Source organism: Cajanus cajan, chromosome 6, assembly GCF_000230855.2.
Source record: "Cajanus cajan strain Asha chromosome 6, NIPB_CcT2T_4, whole genome shotgun sequence".
Taxonomy (NCBI): Eukaryota; Viridiplantae; Streptophyta; class Magnoliopsida; order Fabales; family Fabaceae; genus Cajanus; species Cajanus cajan.
The window spans coordinates 50,473,006-50,496,697 of record NC_138522.1 but is presented as its reverse complement, the minus strand read 5'-3'; the positions used below and the strand labels follow the sequence as shown (position 1 = coordinate 50,496,697).

At 29.4% G+C, this 23,692-nt stretch overlaps 2 protein-coding genes across 2 annotated transcripts; one reads left to right on the top strand and one right to left on the bottom strand.

The window, feature by feature from the left end:
* Positions 1-2,605: 2,605 nt before the first annotated feature.
* On the bottom strand, positions 2,606-3,312 carry LOC109797528 (large ribosomal subunit protein eL39). Its single transcript, XM_020357588.3, has 3 exons — positions 3,154-3,312; positions 2,969-3,072; positions 2,606-2,876 (listed from the first exon to the last, which is right to left on the bottom strand). The coding sequence occupies exons 1-3, from the start codon at positions 3,295-3,297 to the stop codon at positions 2,828-2,830; spliced, it is 297 nt and encodes a 98-aa protein (XP_020213177.2). The 5' UTR covers positions 3,298-3,312; the 3' UTR covers positions 2,606-2,827.
* An 8,657-nt stretch (positions 3,313-11,969) lies between these two features.
* Positions 11,970-13,236, top strand: LOC109798000 (protein PPLZ02). The gene is made up of 2 exons (XM_020358187.3): positions 11,970-12,160; positions 12,485-13,236. The coding sequence occupies exons 1-2, from the start codon at positions 12,078-12,080 to the stop codon at positions 12,972-12,974; spliced, it is 573 nt and encodes a 190-aa protein (XP_020213776.1). The 5' UTR covers positions 11,970-12,077; the 3' UTR covers positions 12,975-13,236.
* The last annotated feature ends 10,456 nt before the right edge of the window (positions 13,237-23,692 follow it).

Genomic DNA, 23,692 nt, shown 5'->3' with positions numbered 1-23,692 from the left:
GGCGAATAAAGGAAACCACCACGTGGCAAATAACTATCTTGCTTTCCAACCTTACTTTCCAACCTTACTTGCGTGAAATGAAAAACAAACTTATTAATCATTATGAATTAATTAACTCCTATATATAAAATATAAAATTCTATTTTATATAAGAGTAATTTTAAGAATTTTTTTTAATGAATTTGTAAGAATTTTTTATTATTATTTAATTTAATTTTTATTTATCATAATTATTTATTAATTAAATATTAATATTTTAAAACAATTTATCTATATATAAATTTTTTTATAATATAGATTATTGATTATAAATCTAAAATATAATTTATACGTTTACAAATATTTATGTATACTTATTTAAATATAGTTAATATAGTATTTTTTTATAATACTAGTTTCATATGCACCTCGACTTTCACATTGGATAGTTTGCTGATTATATGATGGCATAGAAGAATCAATTGTTGGTTCTGTTATTTTTGGCATGATCATCAAAACTTTGGAACCAAGTTAGAAGTAGTAAGAGAAGTATGTTAATTTGACATTAAAGTGGTACAAAGTGGGGCAAAAGCTAGAGAATGACAGCAGAAACTAGAGAGAAAATATCGTTTACTGGTCGAGAGAGAAAAAATAATGTTATAATCAACGGCAGGGACACTCGCTGACAGTTTCGAAATACATCAATTTCTGAAACGACTCCATCTTCGATCTTTCTCAAAGGAAATAAAATGCCTAATTTAAACTCTCGGACATGTAGTACATACATCGTCGGATGAGTGCAACAAGACGTGCATATTTTACCACGCTTTGCTGAAGCTTCTATTGATGACAAAACGTCATATACTATTCAAAATTTTCCAAATATGTAGATCCATTGTTTTATGAAATCCAGAATCCCAGAGTTGGCATTAATATTGAGAATAAATTTCGTCATTATTCCATGTAAGCTTTCTTTAGACCAATAATCAGAAGGCTTCCGTAGAGTTTAGGAAAAGATTGTCACGTAAAATGCAAGACGTATTACGTAAATTAAACCAACCTGCGTAGAGCAAATTGTATAGATTAATTTTGACCATCAGGTTGCATGATTCAAATTACCTGACCCTTTTGTAGTCTCATTTCAAATTCCCTCAATAAGAACTTGACACAATTGAAATATTACCCGTCATTATACTCTCTGCCTGGCGTAGTTATTTCCTCTATGCATCTCTTTCGTTCCATTGAGCATTGAGGTATGGTTGGTCTTTTTATTTTGGGTAATATAAGTTTTATTAGAATAAGACTCCATGTAAGACTAAAATCAATCACATCAATAAAATTACATATCATTTACTCTACTCTGAGTGCTTCACAGAAAAAAAAATAATAATAATAAAAAAAATAATATATATATATATATAACACAAGAAAAACTAAGAGCGAATAGACTTAACCAGTTGTGACATCCTAATTGCAATTGATTGGGGGTTTGGTTTAGAAAAGAAAAAGATAAAGGAATGGGAAGTGAAGAATCCCTGCCCAGCCAATAAGAAACAGCCTTCCTAGCAACAACCAACCTGACTAACACCAACACCTTAACATTAGTCCCTTAATGACTCCTTAAAATGATGTATTTCCATAGACTTGGCAAAGAGCAGCTTCGTGGAACAGCTAACCCAAACAAACAATTGAAAAGGAGCATTTTTTTTTTTCAGATAATGCTACTTCCGAGTAATGTTCTCAGCGAGCATATGAATCTGGACCAAGACCTTAGCAAAATCAACTGTTGCCACCCCAAATTGAAGCTCCTAATGATACTCCAACTTGTAACTGCCAACAGTCTTGGAAGAGAAGGAAGGCATGAGGTTAAACAAACTAGATTTTGTGAGAAACATATATATATAGTGGGGCTTTGGATTGGTGTCAAAGAAGAGACTACAGCCTATATTTTAAAACAAGAGCATAATAATGAGATAATTTGGCAGAGGAAAAAACCATGTGCAATATTTAACTGACATGTCATGAAGGAAATGATGATTTGTGTCCAATATTAAGAATGATAAACAAATACAAATATGGCCCATAAAACATTTAAAATTCGTGACATCCATGATGCATAGCCACCACGGAACTATAACTCAAACTCCAGTTCTAGTAAGTAAGAAAACAAAGCATCGACCTTGTTTCATACCCAAGAATACAAAAACATATTAGTCTGCCTAACCTAGAAGAATAAAGAAAATAAAGGGAACAGCTTTGCTAAATTCCACAAAGCCAACATGGCACCAAAGAAATGCTTTGCTAATCTAATATGGGAGCAAAAAGGTGCAGACTATATTGCCAATCCATGGTAAAAGAAGTCAAAAGCAAGCACAAGTCACAAATTAGTTGTCTATGGATCTAACAGTTAGCAATTTATCAAAATCAAACAGATTATCATTTTACAATTGCTAATAAACCAAGTCCACCACTAACACAGGAACCATTCAGTCACATCTCAGCAGAAAACATGGTACCCTATATGCATCAGAGATAGAGTGAAGAGCCAAAACTACCAGGTCTAATATCTATAATGATAATAGAAGAAAGCTTCGTACCGATTAAAAGTCATTCAAAGTGACAAAACTGCAATAACTCGCAATACAAAATGCGAAGAATCTGAATTACTTTAAAAAGAGGTGTCGAAGTCGAACAGCATTAGTATGGACTACTATAAGTTCCTTACATAATATAGTCTCCAAATAAATGCAAAACGCCACAGCTTCAAAAAGCATTGTTTTCGGATAAATAAAAATAAAAAAGAAAAACTAATTAATTGGATAACCCGAACTGAGGCAAAGCAAGCAGCTTAGAATCCAAGCTTGGTGCGACGCCAGTGGCGACGCTTAGCGTTGTACCTGGAAGAAACGTAACGGAAGCGTTAGCGCGAAAAGAGAAGCGTAACGGTAAGGGAAGCGTGAATAGGGTGAAGGTGGAGGTAGGTAGGTACCTGATGGTGTTGTCGGTTCTCATGCGGATCCAGTAGGGGATGGGCCTGTTCTGCCTCATCTTCTTCGCCAACTTCTTCTTGATTCTGAACGTCTTATGCGACGGCTGCACACAACAACAAATCAAATCACAAAATGCACAATTACGAATCGAAGGTTAGAGGGTGTGGTTTTCACTCATGAGTACCATTTTCCCTTCGTCTTCTGGGTGCTCGACTGCGCCAAGTGCCGAAGAGATAGCGATCCACCGAAACCCTAATAAACAAACCCTAGGAGAGTCGTCCACTGGCCCTCCTTTTATACTTATACCTATCACTGTAAACTCTAGCATTATTGTTTTTTATTATTTTCAATAATTGAATATAAAATTTAAATACATTACCAAAAAATATATATATATAATTAAATATACTTTATTTTCAAATTTTAAATATTATTTCTCTGTATCAATTTTAAATTTTATTTAATATTTTTTAACTTATTTATTTTTTTAATATACCATTTTTTTATATTTATTTGAGTATTTTAAAATTTTCATTTTTAATATATTATTTTTTATGTACTTTTTAATATTTCTAACTTTTTTTTATATCATTTTGAATATATCATTGACGTGTTTATTTTAATATACATTTTAGAAATAATTATTAATAATTAAAAAATTATATCATAATATAAATTATTTATTATATAAATTTAAAATATAAATTTAAAAATAAGAATAAGTCAAGTTAAATTAAATTTTAAATAGATAAATCAGGCTTATTTTATAAAATTAAAATATAAGTCTAATTTATTATCTATCATAACTATTCTTTTTATAAGTCTAGTCTAATCTTTTTAAAATCTTAATTCAATCAATTATCTTATTTAAAAGTTTATTATGTATTAACAATATTAAAAAGGTCAATAAATTTAATTTAAAATAAATTAACAATCATATTTTTAAATATACATATAAGTTTTTTTAAAAAAATTGTATGATAATTTTGTATTTTTTTGATAAAAAATAGATTAATCTATTATTATTAAAATTAAAAAATAAAAAATAAAACCTAACTAAGAGATAAATCATTTATACTCATTTACACTAATGTATACTTACACACAAACCATAATGAGAAAAGATAATTTATCATAAAGAAAATTTGTATATTTCATATACCTCATTTGAAATACTCTAAATAACTAACTAAGAAGATGAAGAAGAAAAAAAACACATAAAGATGTGACTTTTAAAACTTTTATTTTTGATTTATTAATTTTATATGAATAAAGAATATAAAATGTTTAAGTGTAGTTAAAATATAAAAAAAAAGATTGATAATTTAATTTTTATATTACAAAATTATTTATTTAATTATATTGTTAATATATATATATATATATATAATTTTACTATTATATTATATATATATATATATATATATATATATATATATGAATAAGTTGACTTATTAAACCTAACAAATTTATTTAAAAGTTTAAGCTCAACCTATTTAAATTAATAATTTTTAAAAAAATATAAGTTAAATATTTTTATTAAATAGATTAAGTGAGACCAAATATTAAACATGTTAAGTTGTAGACTCGTGTTTAAAGTTTGACTCATTTTCATCTCCAAGTATAATGTATATATTTAAAATTATTTATAATAAAATTTAATTATAATATAAAATATGTTAAATTTATTTATTTATTATAAATTAAAATTTATAAAATAAATAATTATCTCATATATTATGTTTGTAAAATACTAATACTATTTTTTTTTTAAAAAAGGAAAGGATTTGCAGTTGTTAAATGTCAAGGAAAAAATGATTGAATATGTTGAGTCATGTGGGTCGTGGACTCGTGGAACGGGATTAGATCTAACAAAAGCCATTTGGATCAGTCCAGCCCAAAATAAGAAATTCGTACAAGATTCAAGACATCCCTAACAGATCCGACTAGGGCGTGCTTTGTCAAAGGTCCAATTCTGGAGAGAGAAAAAAAGAGCATATTTGGATTTGCAATTGATATAGAGATTCTTATTCGGCCCATTATAAAAATAATTTAGCCCGAGCCTTTACCGAGTTTATGAAAGATAAAAGAAAACACATGAATTAATGAGTTGTTTGGTATAAAAAACATGCATATTTTTAAAAATATATATATTTATAATATCACAAATTTTTATTTTGAGAATTTATTTTCTGTTTTAAGAAAATGAAAAAACTATAAAATATTTATAGTTTAACTACTTAAAAAAATATTTTTGTCATATACTTGTAAATAAGTTTTAATAATAAAAAATATTTATATTGATATGTTAATTATATAAAGAGCGCATCAAGTGAGAGAAATGTCTTATTATAAAAAACGAGAGAATTGAGTAATTTTTAGATTAAAACTAATAATTGAAATTAGATTTCAATTATAAATACATCTCTTATAAAATAATTATTATTGTTGTCTCCATACACTTCATTATCACAATTACCCATTGTCATCATTATAATTATCATTATTGTCATCATTATTATTGTCGATGTTTCTATTGTCATCACTATTGTTATCACTATTACATGGTAGTGACATAAATAGTTGTGAGAGCAAAGGTGGCATGAGGGCAATAATGATGATATTAACAATAATGATAGTAGTGACCACACAATCAACACTACTATTATTGTCACCCTCACTTTTGATGTTATCATCACTATCATGACCTCCAAGTGGTGACAACAATGATAATAGCAACAACAATATCAATAATGATGATGACAGTGATAATAAAGGTGGGGATGTCAATGGTGATGACAACAATAGAAATGGTAACATCGACCAATGTCACCACAACCATTGTTGATATCGCTATACCATCATTACAATAAATGAAAAGATAGCGGAATGATGAAATTTGGAAAAGGAAAAATGAAATACTATTTTATAATTACAATTTATGTTAACTATTGTGTGATTCATTTTGTTAAAAAATATTGAAAATATTTTTATTTTATTTTTTATTTTGGCCTTCATTTTGAAAATATTTTCTTAAACAAACATGTTTTTTTTTTACCACATTTTCATTTTCACTGAAAACGGGCTACCAAATAGCCCTTGAGCCTTGAATATAACCCTTCTATCCTAAAGAGGTGAATTTCACTCTTTTAATATGCAAGTATCTTTTATATATTTTTCATATCAAGTGAACAATTTATTATTTACTATGTAGCATTCATATAATCTAAAAACATAGGATATTCATAAGTATGTAGAATGTTGATATTAGTTAAGAGACAATTCTTTTATTCACATAACTATCTAGTGGTGGTTATTTAACCTATCATGTTACTCACTATAAAGTTGTTGTTGTTGTTTCATCTACTATCAGGTTATTATCAAAATACATGTATATATTCAATCTTGCAAATTTCAGACCCGAGATGTCCCTAAATTTAGTCCTCAACATGTTAGAGATCTCACATTGTTAAAGATAAAATCAAAATATAATACATAACTATGGAACAATCTTTATATTACAAAACAATTCTGTAAACTTGATTTTGCTACATACTTACATTCCAAAATGTATCAAAGCACATCTTAACAGTTGTTGTTAGACTAATTATATTGCTCATGATTATTAGATCTCTCATAAATTTTCATTCTTACAAGCAAACATACTCATGTCACACGTTAAAAAGTTGATAATAACCACTAACTTGTGTCATTCCTAGTAAGGTAAATATGATAAATTAAATTGAATAATTATATTCAAACATTTAGTTTCACTTATATTTCATTTTATTTGATTTTTTTTATCATCACATTATTTATCATATTAATTATTTTGTTTTTATCTTTTTCCTCCCTCAACATTTTTTTTTTGGTAAATTCCTTTCTCTCGTGTACTCCAATCCACGATTTTAGGGTGGCCGTTCATATTTTTCCAATCCAGTTCCATACAGTGATTCTCCCATCCAATAAGAAACCTTGCCAATTTGTCGTGGGTTGTCATTCAATTTCAATCAAGAATTCAACATCCACACCCAATTGGCTAGCAATTAAGCCTGGCGGGAAAGACTAGCACATCAAGTCACATGGCAATAGCAAATTTATACAGGACTTCCTCCTTCCTAGTCTTGCCACTTCCTCAATCATCGCCACTACTCCTAATCTCAAAAATCACCCCTTATATGTAAAGCCATTTTATTAGAAGCTGTCTAATGATAGGTAAGTTGAACCTGTCTCATGGTTTCTGTTACCAAAATCTATTTAGGATATTTGAATAGACCGTTTCCTAGGGCAATTCAAAGCCTCCTTCATTAATTTCCTTTTACGTGCCAACAAACTACCTGCTTAATCTTGTAATTATCTGTCAACTTTATAGCGCTTTTGACATGTAGAACTTGTTAGAAACAGAATAATATATAGTAAACACACAAATATTATTTTATGCACAACCCAACACAATGGTTTGGTTGCAACCAAGTTTTGGCTTTAGCAGTTTTGTACAGTACCCCAACCATGTGCTTCATCTTGACTAACTTATGTGGGGACAAAAACTACATCTCTCACGCATTTAAGTGTCTTCCCATAGGGTCGATAAATAAAGAATTACATTAAAAAAAGTTAATTAATAAATATACAAACAAATTTTCAACAACTTATTAAATCTATCGCCAATGGATGATTATTCTCTCATGTTAGTTTGTATTATGCCACGAGAATAGAAGACACATAGACTTGAGCTTTTTAATTAATTAAGCTTCATTATTTTTTTTATGCATTTGTTTTTCAGAACAATTTGTCCCGATATACTTGCTAACATTTGAAAGAGTCCAAACTCTAGAGATAAAATAAAAGAGAATTTAGTCTTGTCGTTTTCTAATTCGAAGTTGTTTCACGATATAGAAAGAGATGGAAACAAATTTTGTATGATCTTTTAATGAGATTAAGATTGTTTGATAAAATGTTTGGTAGAAGTAGCACTGTATTATTAATTATACGAGGAAATACACGTTAGTGGTGGAGGAAAAATAGGGGCATGCACATGGAAACTGCATATGGCCTTTTCATGTATAGTTCACAAATTGAAAGGCACGGTTCAACCTTTGTTAATTAGTTTGCTTGCTAAGCAACGAAACCGCGTCCAAGACTCACGGTTGAGAAGCATTTATATGATTTATGCTTATTCATAGCAACTTGAACTGGTGGTAAATGCAATTTGCCAATTTGCATATTTCATCTCCAGCTAATAAATGAAATTTTGTTTCACTGAATAAATACGTAATTAGGTATAAAATAGTTGCCAATCCAGTCTGCATTCTTATAAAAGGATGAATATCATTGGTCAGGATGGAGACTTGTTGTTGCTTTAGGTACAAGAAAAGAATTCCATCTATAACAAGTTACGCGCACTGCTCCACAAATTGCACTCACAGTCAATGATAAAATATGCATCTGAATAAATTTCTTATTTAAACACTTATTTAATAGTAATTTCTGTATAATTTATTAAGTTAAAAAGAATCCGGCTCTAATTAAAAATTTATTAGTTTGATTTCCACCAATTTGAAGACTTAGTCAATGGATAATTTATTTGTTTTTTTTAATAGCTTTGTAGCATGTTTTGGCCAATCTTACCTAAGCTTTTTCGCACGGTAAAAAAAAAAAAAAAAACTTCTTGCTATTTTTTAATGAAAAATTTATCAAACAAGTTAAAAAGGATACTATTGAATACATAAATTAATTGACACAAAATTATTATAACTTAATTAATAGTTTTAAATTTTAATTTGTGTATACAAGTGTGTTATTACTTAAATGAACAACTTTTCAATCATGATAGTTCTATTTTGAAGAAAACTAACTGTTAAAAGAATATGCTTGTTGTTGTACAATTTTTTTTAAAATTATAAAAAAAATTAATACTTAATTTAATTCTTGTCAAACATTTACACAACCTATTTTTAATTTCTCTAGTTCAGTGAAACATGCTTAGAAGTTAGAATATAAGATTTAAACTTTAAATTTAAGCATGATCATTAAACTCAATTTTTTTTAGTTCAATTCAATTATGATCTAATTTGAGTATAGTGTTCCAAAACCTGTTCAAAACTTAGAGAAGTATTTTTTTTTTTTTAACTTAAACTCTATTCTGGAGACCTAAATTCAATCAAGACTTTTTTTTGTGTCTCTTTATAACTTACAATTCGCATTGATTAATACGATATTTAGTGATGTATTTTGCTGCCTCTATTTTTCATAGGCTAATTTACTGAATTGCTGTTTGCTCCGAACAAAAGACAAAGGCTTGATCTGTAGGGATGACGATTTTGGTAAAAACTTGGAAAATAGAAAGTGTTGTATCATATCCAAAAGTTGTAGAGAGATACTTTGGGGGATAATAAAATTGAGGGGAAGAAACGTTCTGGATGATGGCAAAGCACTAGGAGCTTGGTAAGACGACAAATTAACATATAAAGGAAAAGACAATTAACACAAAGGAATATCGTATATGTGCATGTATGTGTATCAAGGTTAGGACTCAGCAGAGAGAAAAAGACACATTCCCTCAATTTATTACTAGTTTGATCGAGAAATTCCCATGTTCTGTTCTTATCCCCAAGCCCCGCAGCTGACCCTTGTTATTTATTAGTTAATTAAATTCAATGGATTATGTATATATGTTGCTGTTGGCATGTGAAGCAGTGTGGTTTTGTGAGGAGAAAAAGAACACGGCCATGATGGGTGTCAGAAACTTATTAAGTTGATGGCAACAAACCATGGGAGGTTTAGGTTATTTGCTCAAACAACCACATAGAGAAATGCTTGGAACACAAATTAATTAGACAAACACTGCTTTTGCTCTCATCACCCATGTTACGTTTTGGGACCCATTTCACGCGTATGAGTTTTTATATATTTCACTTTCTTGACCTTTTGTGCAAATCAATTCCACCATAGCTGTAAACCAAAAATAAAGCCCCCCTTCAACAAAAATAAAAATTAAAGATAGAGACATGGATAGGGATATTTTTATAAAGCTCCTAATCTTTCAATCCTTGACATATATGCTACTTGTTCTTTTGTCTCCCTTCTATTCTTTTTTCCTGTCTTTTTATTTTTTATTTTCCTTGTCACTCACTGCTACTGTTTTTCTTTCCTTTATCTTAGAAAGAAACAAAAAGCAAAACTGTACCCAAAACTAGAAAGTAGAAGCAGTTTTTTTACCTTTCATCTCTTGGCTTTGTAAGGCAACATAAAACTGAGCTAAAAAGATTTTTCAACACAAGTGATTCTTCATGGAGAAAATAACATCAGAACATTGATCATCATCTAAATTGTTGCTTACACGTGGCACACAGACAGAAGAACATCACCCTCTGCAAAATAGACCCCACCATTGTTTTATTCAAATAATAACTAATCAGGTGTTTTGCCGTTAGTAGTTTAGCACATGGAACTGATCATAAATTGTCAAGTATTAAAATTATTGTCTTTTCTACTAATTACTTTAAAAAGCATACCCCATTAGGATTTCGAACTAACTGTGAGTGATCATACATTGAAATTAAACTTTATATATATATTTGTTTTGTGTGATTTTAAAATTTATTTAACTTACCGTGTAGTATGGTATGGTCATAATAATGGTCATGGTTAATGAACTCTGGCACGTGGGTGAACAGTAGCTACGCGAAGAACATGGGCCGTTACCAACCAAAATCGTGAAATACTGCTTCTGATGTTTTCGCTCGTACCAAGCATCCTAAACACAATAGATGAATACTCAAAAAAACTCTCAACTTCAATTACTGATCAGTTATGTATTGTGGTTCTACAATATGTTTGAAAGCGAATTAAAGCTCTATGACACAACAAACACCACCAGTAAACTTTAACAGTTTTGTTGAGAGAAAAGCTAACTTGTCCCAAGTACCGATACTTTGTCTCCGTGACTAGTGCACTTCATTTAATGCCTCCATCACTCTACAGAAAAAAATAAAGAAAAGAGTATGGTTTGAAACTAATCACCAAGTTGAAGCTACTTGCAGTTATTTTTTGTTGATCACAAAAATCTACTGACAATCATTTCCTAGAGGCATGTGACAGTTAAAAAATGACAACCAATAGTTTCACCCTAAAACAATAATTAGTTTTTAAACAATTCTATTTTAGTAATTAGTTTTTAAAAGAGCCTAAATTTGGTCAATTAGCCCTGCTCTCATATGTTAGTCTCATGATCATTAATTAAGCAGATCTGATCAAATGATTTGAAATGTTAGGGTAATTATGAATGTCCAAGAATTTATCTTAACCCGATGTGTCCCAACTTGGAATTGACCTGATTTTAAAATTATGAAATATACAGTGGTAAACAGTATTTATCCATGTTTGCTCTGTAGCACTACCGATCGCAGCAACAAATAATTGCAACACATGATCGATTGATCGTTATCTTGGTCGCCAAATGGTCGAGACCGAGGTCTAAAATTTGATATTATCTGATAAAAAAAGAGGCAGAAGCTCCAATTGATTTGAAACAAAAACATTCATTAAGGCAATTGGTGCTTTATATATATTTTACAATGATATGTTCAAAGATCTAGTAGTTAAAATTTCACACAATAGGGGACTGCAAACTAGTCATTATCTACAAATTGTGATCAGTTTTCACATGAGCAGAATCTGTGGACCGTGATCTTGAATATTAGATTTTTGTTGGCTACAAATAGGATTGCAAAGCTCACATTTGCAAATAAATAATTCTGTATATTACGTATATGTTTTGAAACAATAGTTCACGCATCATAGACTGAACGACATGTGAATCGTTTTTTTGACACACTAATTCAATAATCATGAATTTCAAATTGCAATACAGCCAAGTTATAGCTGATAGGTCAAGAAAAAGAAAGAAATACCTCAAAATCCCCCTGTGGGACCCCCTTGGTGCAAATTGTTTATAAAAAGTGCCACACATAGAACAAGCCAACCTCAACTACAAAAACCCCACCCCCTCCTCCTCCCCCCCTCCCCCATTTGGTACCGCAACTCTCTCTATCACTCACAACATTTTCACTAACACTTTCTGAAAAGAATTCCTTTCTTTTCCCTAACATGGCCAGATCACAACAGCGATACCGAGGCGTCCGACAAAGGCATTGGGGCTCTTGGGTCTCCGAAATTCGACACCCTATATTGTAAGTGCCCCTCTTGTTTTCATTTCCATGCACATTTCACTTCTATTTACAATAAAATAAACATTAGCAACAAAGGTTCATTCTCTAGTCCTTAATAATGTAACAAACCAATGTTTCAATCTCCATTGAACGAGGTGTCACATTTAGTGTCTAACAATATCAGAGGTGTCCATATTTAGTATCTGACAATGTCAGAAGTGTTCACATTTAGTATTTAACAATGATTGCATCGTGTCAATTTAGTGCTTAATAATATCATAAATGTCTACATTTAGTGTCTGATAATGTCTCGAACTGATGATAACTTTTTTTTCTCTTATGCAGGAAAACTAGGATATGGCTTGGTACTTTTGAAACTGCTGAGGATGCAGCCAGAGCTTATGATGAAGCAGCAAGGCTAATGTGTGGCACAAGAGCAAGAACAAACTTCCCTTACAACCCCAATGCGTCTCAGTCATCATCTTCAAAGCTTCTCTCAGCAACTTTAACTGCTAAACTGCACAGGTGCTACATGGCTTCGTTGCAAATGACAAGGCCATCACTGCCAGAGCCTCAGAGAGTGGCTTCACCACATGTCATCACCTCCGGAAGCAACTTCCCCATGAAGAGCAACGAAACCGAGAGAATGCTACCACAGAAGAGACAAGAGGAGAAGCAAGAAGCAGAGGGGAATTGGGTTTTGAAGAAGGTGAAGGTGGAAAGTGCTCAGCAATTCAAGCCTCTTGAAGAGGACCACATCGAGCAAATGATAGAGGAGTTGCTGCATTACGGGTCTATTGAGCTATGCTCTGTGATTCCACCACAGGCTCTTTGATTCACGATAATTTTTATTGGTAGTTCACTTCACATTCTTATTCTGCTAATTTAACTAATTAATTCTCTTGGACAATTTCAGTCTCTGTTAGTCTATGTTAAGTAGAGTAGATTAGAATATGTGTTCTGAGTGACACATTGGACAATGTTGTATGTACAGCCAGAATCATGTTGGAATTGTTTTCTTGGGTTCTCTCAATTTGCGTTTCAACTTGCGGAATCAGTCTCTTGTCTGAACTGAAATGTTAGAGGGTTTGTCAAAAGGGCACGGCTTTTTAGACAACTGGCTAGAACAACAACAACCCTTTATTTCAAACATGGTAGAGTTTTATTATGCATGCACTCACTGACATTGCTCCTAATTCTGACACAAGTATTTGAAAAATAAAATGTTCCTTTGAATTCGATTAAAGTTAAACTAACTGTAGCAATAAAAACACGGAAATACAAGACATCATATTGCCCTCCCTCCAGATTCCTTTTTCAGTTTTCATCATATCTTTCGTGTTTCCGAACTCAATGCTTGAATGTACAGAACAAGAAAAAGAAAAACATGTTACCCATGAGTATTGAAGTAACTGCCACTCGTGGAGAATGGAGATGCTTTTTTTTTCCCGGGGATTCTAACCCATTCGCCAGGTTAATCAGCCCAGTGATATGACATTCAAAACCAAATAAATTTATTAAAAAATTATATTATCAATTAATCAAAATTATTGTAACTATCATTTTAAATGAGTTAATTAGTTTGTAATTAGATCACAGTGCAAAAACTTTTTATGCTATAAATATATAGATTTTTCCTCAAAATAGAAAAAAAAATATAGATTATTTTCTCAATTAAACTTGCTAAACAGATACTTAAGTATATAATTTTTTTTAGAGTATAATGGGTAAGTTCAATTTATCTGAGAATTTTTTTGTGATTGAACGTGTTGGATTAAGAATTTATTAAATAAAATTTTATTTATAAATTTAACCGGAAAGTTTATTAGAGTAACTTTATTTTATAGTTTTTCATGGAAACTTATTATAATAAATTAAAGAAAAATGTATAATGTGAGACCCGCACTTCCAACTCCTCAAAACCATAGTTTTAAAAATCGGATCACTCATCGAACCGGTTAAGGTACTGGGTCAGCGGGTCAAAGGTTGAATCGGTGGGTCATTAATTAAACCGCATGACTAGATTTTTAGTTATTTTTATTAAAAAAATATTCATATTAAATATATTTTATATTTATAAATTTTAATAAATTCATATCTTATTTTAAATTTCAATTTTTTTTATCTTATTTAAATTTATTTTTATTTTTATTTTGTAAAAAAATACATAAAAAATTACATGTTAAACTGTATATTAATACATATTAAAAATATAAATAATATGTACATATATAATATGCTTGCAATTGATATTACAAAATAATATATGTAATATCTACATAAATATTATATTATTAAATATATAATTTAAAATTAATAATATACTATAAAAGTTATTTAAGTTGTATATATTACAAACAAATAAATTAGAACAAGTAATCATTGTTATATTTAATAAGACTCTTTGCTCTTCCATTAAGAGATTCAATTTTCATTATTATTTTTGTGGTTTATGGTCCCTTAAAAAATTTAAAAAAAAAGAAAAGAAAAGAAAAGAAAGTGGTTGAACCGGTTGACCCACCAGTTCACCGGTTGAACAAAAAAATTGACCGGTTCAATCCAATTTGAAACGGGTCGACTGCATAACCGATACAACTTAAGATTTGGACCGGCTGGACCACCAGTTCCCGGTCCAACCGGTCTGACCGGCCGGTTGGATCCGAGTTTTAAATCACTGCTCAAAACCCTTTCTTTCTCATTTTCCTCTCTTCCTTCACTTTACTCAATCCCATTCCTTTCTTTGGCTGAAACCTAGGTGTTGGTACTTGATTTTAGAAGGTGAAGCTGTTGAGAACCAAGGGAAGCTGTAAGGCTAGTCTTCCTCCCAGAAGCAATTCCATTTATCTTCTTCTTCTTCTCTTTCTCGGGAGCTCGGATTCTTCTTCTCTAAGGTAAGGGAAGCTGAAAAATTGTTGATTTTGGGGAAAAATGTTGTACTGTTGCAGCAAAATTTATGGTTGCATGTTGATTAAATTGGTGTGTGGAATCAAAAAGAGGGGTTTTGAGTTGTTTGAAAAGTGTGGTGGTTTGGGACAGATTCTGGTTGCATGTGGGGTTTGTGATGTTGCTGAATTTCATGTTGATGGTATGACTGTTTTCTTGTAAGTGTAGGTGTTGGGTCTTTTGAATTGTAAGCTTTGATGGATTTTGGGTGAAAAGCATGTGGGAAGCCATGGGAGGGTAGGACGTTTTATCTGGAACGCTGAATTGAGCGCGGAAGTACTGGGACTGGATGATCGAATTGGGTCTCAGAGTCTTCATGAAAGTTGTATTCTTGGATGTTAGTTTTTCAATGACATCGGAATCACCTAAAACGGAGGTCTGGAACTCCAAATATGTTTTTTTAGTGAACAGGGGTCAAGCTGTCAGTATTGGCCATAGCTGTTGCGTTTTTTAATTTTTTTAACAGAGAAGATTGTAGAATTATGAATTGATATCTTCATAAGAGTTGTAGGAAATCTTCTTATCTTTCATATGAGATAAGGATGAGCATGATAGGAGTTGTATAACTCCTGATATGTCTGTTTTAGTGAACAGGGGTCAAGCTCTCAGTATTGGTCATGGCTGTTGCGGTTTTTAATTTTTTAACAGAGTAGATGATGGAATTAGGACTTGATGTCTTCATGAGAATTGTAGGAAAACTTCTTATCTTTTATTTGAGCTAAGGAAAAGGATGACAGAAGCAGTATAATTTCATTTATGCAGTTTTATGTGAAGGTTTCCATTTCACAATAAGTGATTTGGTTAAGTTGAAATTTATTTTGGGTGTTTAGGTTGATGTATGTTGTTTATATGAGTAATTTGACTTGATAAATGAGCTGTAAATCTGTAGTATGAGTTGCATTATGTGATGAAAATGTGTGTGTGACGATATAAGCGATAAAGTGTTGAATAATAATGATTGTTGTAGTATGATGAGAAAACTATGTTGACAATTGTGTTGCAAAGTTGAGTAGTTATATTGGGATATTATATAAACAATGTTGATGTCATTGAAATGCATGTTTAACATAGTGTTGTAATTAGCTGTGTAGTTGAGTAGTTGAGTGAAGATGATATGAGTTAAAAAGTTGTGTAGTGATTGAGTTGTTGTTGTGTTGAAACTATAATGAGATGTTGTGTTGTTATCTGAGTTGTTGAGCTGAACCGTGTTGTTGAGTTGTGTGTTGATTGTGTTGTAATGATGAGTTGTTGATCACTAAGATTAGAGGAGATATTTTCGAAGTTACTCATCCTATTATGTGGATTGAGGTAGTTGTGGTGCTCTAAGAGCCCAATTTGTTGAAAACTCTCTTTGGGAAGTTGTCCCTTAGAGTGGATGATGTGTTTTTCTCCTCTTAGACTTAGTTGATCTCGTGTGTGGGTAAGGTCGACGCACACGTGTATGAAGCGACCACGGTATAGGGGCCAGGTCGAGATATGCCGATTACAAGCGGCCAATCCGAGTAAAGTACGAAGTCGGGAACTTAGTTCCTAACCGAGTATCGGAGGGTTGTAGTATTTGGAGGATAATCAGTAGGCTAATTCCATATGTGGCTTAGTTGAGCTAGTTAATGTCGTGGTAGGCCTAAACCCAATTATTCTATCCTGACAGAGTACTATACTTCATTGTTTAAGTGGCAAAGTCTGAGAAATCGTTATCGTGTTGTGGATCGATATCCAAATTTGTTGTTTACCTAGCAAGCCCAAAATGGTTCTGTGATTCGGTAGGACCTAGCCACTTAGACTGCTCATCCTGTGTTGTAGGAGATCTCCGAGTTGAAATGTGTGACGACGCATAAGTTGTTGATGTGTTGACCTTGTGTTGATTGAGTTGTATATATGTTGTGATGTTGAGAAGTTGTGATTGAGTTGGATGTTGTTATGTGTTGAATGTTGAATTGTTGAAAAGGTGGTTTCTGTTGTTGAGTTGTAAGTTGTTTAAATATATATGTTGATTCTTTTCACTAGCTTACCCTTGCGTGTTTCCATGTGGTTTGGACTGCTATGATCATACTATGTATGAGAGTAGAGCAGGGATAGGCTGGAGAGTAGCAGTAGAGCCACATGTGGTACTCAAAGATGGATTTTATTTGGAAACCTACTAGCTGATTTCATATGTTTTGAGTAGATATTTATGTATATGGTTATACATAAACTGGAGATGTAGAATGCTTATATTATACTACTGCTTTAGTATATGTATATTGCATAGATAGACGTGTGTTGCGTAGTGTGATAGCCATGACGGGTCGTTACATATAAAAAGTATAAACTACTTTTGTAAATTTTTCTTTTTTCATAAACATTTGACATTCTTTTTTTAATTTTGAATGGTGCAATGCTAAGTCACTTCGCTGTTTACGTTGACATAATGGAATTAAATATGGATTTTAACAATTGATTGAAAATGCGTGCACTTCTAGTTCTAGCCTGAAGAGTAGGATAGTTTCTCTCCTTTTGTTAGTTTTAGTTGACCATTGGAAGGGTAACAATATATAGTTATTTATTAAAGATTAATTGATAATTTCTTATTATTTTAAAACTAATAAGGAAAAAAAATACTTTGTGCCCTTTAATTTAAAAAAAATAAAGAAAGAAAATTTAAGAGAGGCGTATTAATTTAAAATTTTATAAGATTTTAAAAGACTTTTTTAAGTAAAAAAAGTCCATCGATATTTAATCAGGATTTTATATCACTTAAAAAATAGTTCAGTGGTATTCAATATGAATTTTTAAGATTTTTTAAAGAGTCTATTAAAATTTATTGGTATTCATTTGAGATTTTTTACAACTTAAAAATAATTCATTGGTATTAAAAAATATAAAGATTTTAAAAGATTGTTATATTAGACGAATTTTGAAGGACTTTTTAGTAGTATCTATAAATATCAAATTCATAAAATAACCCCATCAAAATTTGGAGGATTATTTGAAGTGACTTTTCAAGTACTTCAAAAAAATTTAAGTAAGTTTTTCATCTTTTTTCTTTCTATGTTTTTGTCTTCTCCATTTTTTTTACTAATAATATTGCATTACTGCTTATATATAATATCGTACTATTATTCTCATTCTATTCTCCCTATTTGGTGAAACTCCGGTAGGTAAATGACATTCCATTCTCTTTAATTGAGTTGTTTTTATTTTGTTCTATTTAGTTGAGTTTGTTCCTTAGATATATAACAAAGAAAATGCTTGAAATTTTAACTTTTAAGTAATAATTTTTTTATAACACACGTGTCAAGAAAAAGGAAAGGTGAAAGTTGAAATTGATATCATGATCTCTACAACCAATTATAGATCTTCAAGATCTTATAATCAATTTAGATTATTAGAACAATATATATATATATATATATATATATATATATATATATATAAGATGGATTTGAGTTAGGGTTTCTGTGAGTAGAATGAGATGAAAATGGATCTTAGTTAGGGGAAGAACTCTCTCAGCACAAAAACAACGACCTCTCTTCCTTCTTTGAGTTTGTTACTGTTATTCTTCCTCCTTTTATGACTCAAAATTATTTTATTTCTTTTTTTTACTATGAATTTTATTTTTTTAATTTTTATATTGTGAAATTAAGATTTTTATATTTTTAAAAAAAATTAACATAAGACATTCTAGTATCTTAGAATTTAATACTAAAAATATTTTTTCGCGAGTGAATAATTGAAAGAAATTAAAATTTTAAATAATTTATTTTTGACTCTTTTTAAATTTAAATGTATGAAAAAAAATGTTGAACTTTTATCATATGTCAAAAATCCACGAAATTCTGCAAAATTTACAAAATCTCATAAAATTCATTAAAATCCTGACTTAAAGTCTTGTATAATTCTACGAAGTTTTAAAAGTTATAAAAATTTTGTAAAGTCTTTTAAAATTCATACTACTTATTTCAATTAAAAAATCTTTTAAAATTTTGATCTGATACACCCCCTTAAGAATGACTGTGAGTGATTATTTATGAGGATTTTTTTTTCTCTTAGAGATATAATGATTTATTGAAAATGAAGGCGAAAAAATATTATATTATCTTATATGCCTTTTCTAATAGATATATATATATATATATATATATATATATATATATATATATATATATTATTGTTTGAATTTATGGAAAATTTAATATTTATTATTTCTTTTACATTTCCGCTCGTTAAATAATAATATTTATATTTCGATTAATATTTTCATATTGTGCTAAATAATAATGAGTTGATTCTTTTTACCCCCTATCTATTTTAATCCACACCCAAATGTTTCATTTCCAATTTTTATCTCTCAAAGAAGTATATCTTACGAGTTTTGACTTTTTATTTTTTTAAGGTGTATCTCACGATTTTGTCAGTTTCAATATTTAATTTGTAGAGTTATTATCGATAAATATTTAAGGAGAGATATTAAATTACAGCGGTTTATGTTACAAAAATCATTACACCTATTTAATGATTATAAATTATATATTTTTATCTCAAAATTATTATTGGATTAAAAATTGCTTTCATATAAATTATATTTATACTTTTGTTATTGATGTAAATTATTTAATGCTTTATTTGTATATAAAAAATTAATGAAATGTATAAAAATACAATATTTTTATGTTCCATGCTGCTTTTTTTTTTTTTTTTTTTTTAAAACATCGGATATTATTGATTTCTGAAGCAAAAACAGTGCGTTCGTGTTTTGCCTCATTAGGGTTTGTATTGTTACTGATAAAAGAAATTTCTAAGACTCTGACATTTTTAGATTTTATAATTAAATATCTTTTTTGAAAATATTTCGCAAAATATTAAATGTTAATATAGCATATGAAAATAATGATTATGTTTATTTAAACTATAAAAAACAATTAATTTTAATTTAAATAATATATATTATAATTAATTTCTTAGGATATATATTATATAATTATTTAATATATATATATATATATATATATATATATGTATAAACATAAATATTATTATATTATTACTAATTTTGAAAAAATAAAAAAAATATTACATTAATATACTTTAAATTTTGATAAAAATTAATATTAAAATAAATACAAAGACTAAATTTTTCATAAAAGTATTATAATTTATGTAAAAATATTAACAAAAATACAGTGATAAGATCATAAGAAGTATGAACATTCAAATAAAAATTAATTCTTTTGGTTCTTCTATAAAAATATTTTCTAATCTTGATTATTTTGTATAAATACCAAATTATTTCATTTTATTTTATTCTACTCACATATTATTTGGAAAAATTAAAATATGAAATCACTTTAAAATAATATATTTGAATTTGAATAAATAAAATTTTGAAAGAAATATTGTATTAATTTTATCTTAGTGATCACAATTTCTTTTCTTTAATTTGAAATTATTAAATAAAAAAATAAATCAACGTTCTATAAGAAGTGTTAAACTATATTAAAAATTTATTTATTTTTAAATACATGCTATATATTTTTATAAAATATTATAAATAATGCTTATAACTATTTTCTCTTTCATTTTTTTTCAAAATTAATTTGGTTAGATTTCATTTGAAACTATGTTGTAAATTAGCGAATCGGTGATCGAATGAATTATCTTTGTATGGAATGTTAAAACTTCTTAATTATTAAATTTGTTTACAAATTTTATTGTTTAAAATTTAAAAATAAAATAAAAATTAGTTGTATAAGAATAAAGCATAAATAAAAAAATGATCTTAGGACTAAAATTTGTGTCCTCTTTGTCCTCATGCTTCTAACTATCTGGACCCCTCCTCACCCAATCACTAGGCTAATCCTAATAGTTATATTTGTGTCTTGTTTAAACAACAAAAATAGTGTTTCTTAAAAAAAACAGAAAATTATTTATTTTAAAAAAATTTAGACAAAACACATAAAAAAATTAAAAATATTTTATATTTATTAAAAAAGACTTAAGAAAAAAGTTTGATCAAGCAAACTCAACATTCCTTATCATAGCACTCGTAGAAATATCATTGTGAGGATATATGTTAAAATATAATTCAAATACTTATATAAAATATTAACAACATCAGAATAAATTTCGGCAATAATAAATTTAAGATTTTTCAAATCCTAATATTTTCTAAAGCATGTTAAAAAGAAAAAAATAGTAGTACATTACACTGATAAGCTCATTTTGGAATTTAAAATGTAATTTAAAAATAAATAAGTAACTATCCTACTCATCATAAATAATCTTTGTGGGTATCCATTAGATTTAAAATCCATTGGCACCCTTATCCTTGACTCGAGAGATATCATGCAAAAGACCCTTTGAGAAGCATAACATAGGAATAGGATATTCAATTTTTATCAAAAAAAACAAAAGGATATTCAATTGTTTTTCACAGGTATGTGCGTGAAACAACATAGTTTTGACCTGTCGCAGAAAATATGTGATTACTGTTGCAGTGTAGGGTGGAAAGAACATCTTTTTACTTTGTTGCTTTTAGAGAGAATGGACACTGAATAAGATTTAGTGGATGTTCTAATGATTTAAGCAAGGTCCCATTTGTATCTTAAAGGGGCTTTCAATGTTCCATTTTGCAGCTCCTTTAATGTTACCTCCCTAGCTCATGCTCATACTTCTCTTCATATTTCCCCTCTCAAATGTATTAAAGCATTATTTTTTTTCCTACCACCAATATCTCTACACATTTAATAAGAGACTAATCTCATTTATGATACTGACCGTTGGTATGAAAAGTTTTTGTACAAGTTGACGATTGACCATGAGTTTCCTCTACCTAAATCTTCCCCATAACCGCAAAATTTTCAGAAACTCATACCATTTTCATGAAAATTTTCAGAGTTTAGCATATTAACAATTTTTTTTATTTCAATTTATCTTCAATTAATAGTTAGATACCAAATAACCATGTTTCATAGAGAGCTTTAAATTTAATTAAAAGCAGAGTATTTTTTTTTTCCTGAGAAAAAAGTGTTTACATCAAGAAATAGAAGAATAAAACTTTATTTTTTCCTTTTTGTTAAAGACTTTAAGTATTCAGAGAACTAAAGAAGAAATCCCGGTTCCAGTTACTGTTGCTGTGTTGTTTCAGTATCCTAACTATAATCTTTGACAGTGATCAAACATAAACATGAAAACGATAGTGCAATCATAGTCAGTAAATCAATTTAGTAATTCTAAAAGGGAGACTCTGTCATCAGTTTGTACAAATCGTTTGTTTGGTGGGAATTTCACATTTATAGTGTACTTCAATCGTTTTCATTCCACATCTCCTGCAAATTTAATCAGCTTTTAGCTGTGTGAAATTTGTTAGAAACCCTCTTCTTTGATAACCTCAAGTTAGCTAAAGCTTCATTAGCTTTAGATTTTATTTAGTTCAGTTAAACACAATTATCATGCAATTCTAGAGCTGTCACAACTGCAATTCTTATCTCTGCAATAATTATGCTTTAATGTTATTACTCACAAAGCTGTTTTGTGGTGTAGAGCAACCAACAAACAATAACAATATGATTATGCTTCTATCCAAAATTGACTAATTTTTAGTTGATTGACATGATCTCTAAATTTTCTTTTTTTCTCACCATGCTTTATATTTTATGAGTAACCGGTAATATTTTTTCCCAACATATATAAAAATGGATAAAACTACACAATCAAGTTGGCCTACTAAGATTAGAAAACTATGGCTGATAATTTATATATTTTCTTTTTTCATACTTTCCATTGTTAACTGAAGGGTTCTTGCATTTTGTGTGTATACAATACACAAAAGTATCTGTTTTTTTTTTTTTTTCAGAAAAGAACTTTTTTTTAAAGAAATTTATTAAATTTATTAGATAATATATGTATCATTACAATATTATGAGCGGTGAGGTAAATGAAAATTTTCATGACTATATGTATTCAAGTATAAGTGTATAACAGTTAGAAATATAGTGTGTTTCTAGCTATTTGTTCAAACTTTAGAATTATTTCCTGGTATTCCTATATTCAGGCCACACACAGGGTTGAAGATCACTTTGGGATTAATATGTAGGGATTTGTGTGTTTTGGTGTCCCATCTCTATCAGTGAAACTTCATGATTGTTCACCTGTGTTGGAATTGATTTTGCTCCCCACAACCATCAAATAATAAAGTTGTTTAGTCTCATTATTTTTTTGTTTTACTTTTGAATCAGTAAAGTTGGTTAAATCATGGTATCATAGTGAGTTTTCCATCATTAACAGTTTGAATCTTGTGACATGGAGGAGCACTTTAAGGTTCATGTGACCCTCCACTCCGGATTCCTCATTTTAGCGTACATATGTAAGTCCAACAATTACTAAATTGGGGTCAAATTTATTCTCCCTGTCAAAGATGAAAACAGAAAGAACCAAACGGTAAATTGCTTTATGGTATATATGTTATCTAGGAATTCTTGTTGATTACCTTAGTTAATTACCGGTGCATGAGTACGTGCTTGATTTGGAAGCATTATGGCACTTTGACTTGTCATCATTACTGCTATTTTGTGTTTATAGTTTATTATATTTAGTAGTTGAAGTGCGTTTTTTATGTCATACAGTTGACGA